This window comes from Micromys minutus (assembly GCF_963924665.1).
Source record: "Micromys minutus genome assembly, chromosome: 1".
Lineage (NCBI taxonomy): Eukaryota > Metazoa > Chordata > Mammalia > Rodentia > Muridae > Micromys > Micromys minutus.
Window position 1 is genome coordinate 146,655,639 of NC_137969.1, and position 5,694 is coordinate 146,661,332.

At 38.7% G+C, this 5,694-nt stretch overlaps 1 protein-coding gene across 1 annotated transcript; it reads left to right on the forward strand.

The window, feature by feature from the left end:
• Positions 1 to 4,987: 4,987 nt before the first annotated feature.
• On the forward strand, positions 4,988 to 5,191 carry LOC308434157 (small integral membrane protein 10-like protein 1; the record flags this gene model as incomplete). The annotated part of the gene is made up of 1 exon (XM_080934332.1): positions 4,988 to 5,191. The coding sequence occupies one exon, from the start codon at positions 4,988 to 4,990 to the stop codon at positions 5,189 to 5,191; it is 204 nt and encodes a 67-aa protein (XP_080790458.1).
• Between the last annotated feature and the right edge of the window lie 503 nt (positions 5,192 to 5,694).

A 5,694-nucleotide genomic window follows, 5' to 3' on the forward strand; every position in this document is an offset into this window, starting at 1 on the left:
TAAAATAAGAATTTCTGCCCTTTTGGCACAAAATAAGAGGAATTTCAGTCTTTTTGCCCTAAAATAAAGGATATTTCTGCATTTTTAACACCAAATAAGCGGAATTTCTTCATTTTTGACCTGAAATAAGGGGAATTTCGGCATTTTTGTCCCAAGATAAGGGAAATTTATAAATTTTGCCCCAAAATAAGGGAAATTTCTGCAATTTTGTCTCCAAAAAGGGAAATTTCAGCAATTTTGCCCCACAATAAGGGGACTTTCTGCCTTTTTGCCCCAAAATTAGGGGAATTTCTGCTTTTTGCTTCAAAATTAGGGGCATTACTGGGTTTTTGCTTCTAAATAAGAGAAAATTCTGCATTTTTGCTTAAAATTAATTGGAATTTCTGCCTTCTTGCCCTAAAATAAGATGTATTTCTGTCTTTTTGGAAAAAATAAGGGGAATTTCAGTCTTTTTCCCTAAAATAAGTTTAATTTCTGCAATTTGCCCCCAAATTAGCGGAATTACTGCCTTTTGGACCCGAAATAAGGGAAATTTCTTGATTTCTGTCCCATGATAAGTGAAATTTCTGCAATTTTGCCCCAAAATAAGGGAAATTTCTGCTTTTTTTCCCCAAATAAGGGGAATTTCTGCAATTTTGCATTAAAATAAAGTGGAATTTCTGCATTTTTGCCTCAAAATAATGGGAATTTCTGCAATTTTGACACAAAATTAGGGGAATTTCTGCAATTTTGCCCAAAATAAGGGAAATTTCTGCAATTTTGCCCCAAAATAAGGGAAATTTCTGCAATTATGTCCATAAAAAGGGAAATTTCAAAAATTTTGCCCCACAATAAAGGGAATTTCTGCCTTTTTGCCACAAAATTAGGGGAATTTCCGAATTATTGCCCCAAAATGATAAGCATTACTGCATTTTTACCCCAAAATAAGAAAAATTTCTGCAGTTTGACCCAAAATAAAGAAAATTTTTGCAATTTTGTCCCATAAAGAGGGAAATTTCTGCATTTTTTTCCCAAAATAAGAGAAACTTCTGCCTTTTTGACTCAAAATTTGTGAAATTTCTGAATTTTGCCCCCAAATTAAAAGCATTACTGCATTTTTGCCCCAAAATATGAAAAATTTCTGCAATTTTATTCCAAATAATGAAATTTCTGCCTTTTTACCCCAAAATAATGGGAATTTCTGCATTTTTGACACAAAATAAGGGAAATTTCTGCAATTTTTCCTAAAATAAGTTAAATAAGTACTGTACAATAAGATATGGCCCAATGTAAATCTGTAATTTTTAGTAGTAAAGGGACTTGAAATATCACATTTTCTCTGTGCTGTCTGCAAGACTGATATCCACTTAGGAGGGCTCAGTGGTCTCACTCCACTAATAGGGATACAGAAGAGTGGTGTTGTTCCGACCCCTTCTGGCCAAATGTTGTTATGTTCTTGTCCTGAAGAAATGAGACTATGGATACAAAGTACAGGGTGCCACATTGTGGAAGTAAGAATTTAGTGCACCTTAGCCGATGTCTTCTCCCCCTCCCCACCACACACTCAGTTGTCTTGATTTTTTCTCAAGTCCAAGAGATTGAGGAGACCCGAATCACCCTCACCACAACACTCCTCTCTCTCTCTCTAAAAATCAAAAACAAATTAAAACAAAAACAAACCCTTAGTTACGAAACTTGATATTTAATGAGATTCGTGACTCAATCTGGCAAAAATCCAAACGACTTACAGACACATGAGAAAGTTAGGCAACCCAGGGCACTGAAATTCTGTCTAGTTCAATGGAACAATGCCTTGAAATACCCTGCTAAACCTTTTTAGTCTATAAACGTGTCAGATGTCATGAACCATCTAAGCTAATAAGCATATTTTACAATTCCTTAGTAGTCACTTAATTGTAATTTTAGGATACAAAGTAGAAAGTGACTTTCGTGGTTGTGGTCCACTGTTAGTTCAAGAGCTCTAGCAGGAGGGCAGAGGCCTTGAGATATCCTACTTTATAAAGATAATTCCAGGCTAAATACAAACAGAAAGAGAACTTCGATTGCAAAATACAATTTTCAGTAATTGACATCCAAAAGGAATATGTCATGGCAGATTTGTGTCCCTTCTAAGTACATAGCCTAAGATCAAATTTTATTATGCCAAGAGAACATTATTGAGAAAGTAAACCGGAGATACCAAGAAAATTAGAACAGAAGTAATGGGCCTGGAGAGCTGGCTCTGCAGGTGTGAGTTCAATTCCCAGCAATCACATGTTGGCTCACAATAATCTATATTGAGATATGGCGCCCTCTTCTGGCCTACAGGCATACATGCAAGCAGAATGCTATGTATGTGATAAATTATGTTTTAAAAGTACAATAAAAATAAGTAGGTTTGGAAAGCTGTGTGTATTTTTAGAAAGTACAACTACATCTAATGCTGTCCTACATAGATATCCAGGGTCCTACAGCGTCTTTCTGTTTCTAAAAGTAAGTCTACACTTCAAATTCTGAGACTAGTGTCTTCTAAGGAATTGGTAAAAGCTTTTGGAATGTAACCTTTGGAAATATTTTGACTTTTAAAGACAGCACATCTTGGGAGTTAGAGATATGGTTCAGTGGTTAAGAGCACTGACTGCTCTTCCAGATGTCCCGATTAAAATTCCCAGCAACTACAGACTCTATAAGATTTGCCTTCTAAACTCTACATGAGTTACTCTCCCCATCCTACATGCTATAAACAAATAACAAGCTAAGTTGAATAATTGGGGTGTGTGTGTGAGTGTGTGTGTGTTTGCGTGTGTGTGTGTTTGTGTGTGTGTTTGTGTGTGATAATAACATTTTAAAAAACTAGGCCTTTTGAGGTGGGTATAGTAGAAGTTGAAGGGAGGAAAGGATAATTGAGAAACAATGTATAGTTCAATTTTTTTAAATTGAAAATGTATTGCCTATCTTAACATTATTGTAAGAATAGACTGAATGCTGCACTGTAACCTGAATTGTCCTCGATATTACATATACAACAGATTAACATACTTAATAAATTATAGACTTATCTTAGATATTTGTGTGAAAAAAATTTACTAGCCACCAGGCTTTGACACCTTCACCCTGTTGTTGGTCGACTTGTGTGCCCACAGCCCTGTCTCTTAGTCCCGCCGCCAGGTTCCCACTTCACTCCTTTCTCCAGTGCCCATGTCTCAGGCCATTCTTTCCCTGAGCACATCTGCCCCTTAGGTTTTATAGAGGCTTCTTCTTCTGCCTTTCTCTGAGCTCTCAGGCGTCCGGTGTCAACACCCCCAGACTTTGTCCTCCTTCTTTTGTTTTGTTAATTCTCTAACACTTTTATATGCAGAGGACCTGTTATTCCCCATCTCCAAACCAGTGTCTCAATACATGCTTTGGTCACACTTGTGTGTGCTGTTAAAATAGCAGCCTGGAGGGCCACTTGTTTCAGTTTGGAAGCACATTATTTGTGTGGCTGGTTGGAAAGCCCAGACCATCCTGTAATAAGTCCTTAAATGTTTGCAAAACGGCACAAGTGATACATATCTAGGATTTTACTAGAATTACCATTCTGTGCGTCTGTAATTCACACTGACTGGACTTTGCCCAGGGAAATGCTGCTAGAATACCCTTTGTGCAGATCCAGAACAACCAGCTCTGGACTCTTAAGTTTACCAGAAACTCCACAAGGGAATTGACTCTACTAGAGTGCACACAGATCATTGGTGTGCCTAGTTATTCGCTTTTTTTTCTGAGTAACCTGTTTTGTTGTTTGTGTCTTTTAAACAACTATAAACAACTTCGTGTATTTGACCTGTTACTTAAGCCTGTTGCATGGTAACTAATGCATATATTTTATTAAAGAATGGGATCAACATTACGATGAGTTTCTATATTTTCTCAGACAGAAAAATAGAAAGTTTCACAGTTAATGTGTTTAATCACATGTCTTGAATCCCTTAACAATAATTGAAAACTAGCAATTAAGTAGAGGAAGAAGGATCTATTCTTAGTGAAAAATAACTGTTAATGAGTAGCAAGGACTATATATACCTAGAAGTAAAACAGAAAGTCTTCAATGGTTTAAACTGCTTGTGTTGTGCTGGAGAAATAACTTAACAGTTAAGAGCACTGACTGCTCTTCCAAAGGTCCCGAGTTCAATTCCCAGCAACTAAGTTGTGGCTCACAACCATCTGTAATGGGATCTGATGTCTTCTTCTGGTGTGTCTGAAGACTGCAACAGTATGTCCACGTACATGAAATAAATAAATTTAAAAAAAAAGCCTTGTGTTAGGTATAGGGTTTAGGGTTAGGGGATAGGGTTAGGCGTTATTGGTTGTGGTTGGGTTTAATTTATATGAATTTATCCTGCCTTTCTGGGTAAAAAATACCTCTGGTTTGTCAAGTTAAGGTGATCTAGGTGGGAGTGAGATACTTGAGCCCTTGCAGACATCACAGAGAAAATGTGATATTTCAAGTCCCTTTACTAGTAAAAAGTACAGATTGACATTGGGCCATATCCTATTGTACAGTACTCTATCAAAGGCTTTTGTTGATACTTACTATAAAAGTATCAGAATAAAAATGGTACAGGTATCTGCAGTTAGTATACTAACATTTATGAAAACCCCAAGTATGTCATTAGAGAAACATTTCAAGCTGATTTACCATTAATTATTGTATATGAATTGCATAAATATCAAAGAAAAGCATGCTTATAAATACTGAAGAAAAAGTGAGTGTTTCTCTACATTTTATACCGATGTATAAAAATATGAATGTCGCTATGACATAAAGTAAAACTGTAATGAGGGATAAAACGAAATGATAAAAAAGGTGAGAAAAGGAATGATAAAGGTATTGAGAGGTGCCACCAGGGTGGGAGCGGCGGCCGATGGCGTTGAGACTGAAGCGGTGGCCGCTTCATCCAGGCCACGGCTCGGTCCAGCTTGGGAGTGCGCGAAGCTTTGGAGAACCTCGACCTAGTGGGACAACGCCATGGTCCCCGCCGACTTCCCGTCCGCCCTGGCGGTCAGGGCTGTGGGCCCTGCGGCCGCTACCTTGTACGGTGTTTTCTGCAAGGTGCTCTCTCACTCCCTGCTCGCCTTCTTTGAGCTGTCCTGGCAGCTGCGAATGAACTTCCCGTACTTCTACATCGCGGGCTCAGTGATCCTCAACATCTGCTTGCAGGTACACATTTAGAGCCGCGTCTGCATTGTGCGCCAACCGGGACCGTAAGATGGCAGGCCGCCCTGTGGCACCTTCAGGGATGCGCGAGAAGAACGTGCAGTCTCTCGAGAGCAGGCTCGCTCTCGGGCGGTCTGCTCACCACTTCCCCTTCCTGGGAATTGGAGGTGGGAAAGCTACCTGGGTCGATTTAGAACAAAGATATTGTGTTCCAGCAGCAGAGGAGGTAAACAAGAAAGTATTCAAGGAACTACACATCAGCAAACACCTGGCAAATCTTAGGATATGGCAAAGGGCACAGGATGCATAATGTGAAAGGAATGTTAAGTTTTCAAGAACACAGATTTACCTCAAACTTGGGTTCTGAATTAATCTTTTAAGAGTACTGGACTGTGAACTAGACATTGAATTGAATAAGAGGCCTGTTATATCAAGAATGTGATCTTAAAAGCATGCATCTCTTCCCACAAGAGGCTATATTGAAACATCGGGTCAAAGCCAGACTACAGGAAAACTTC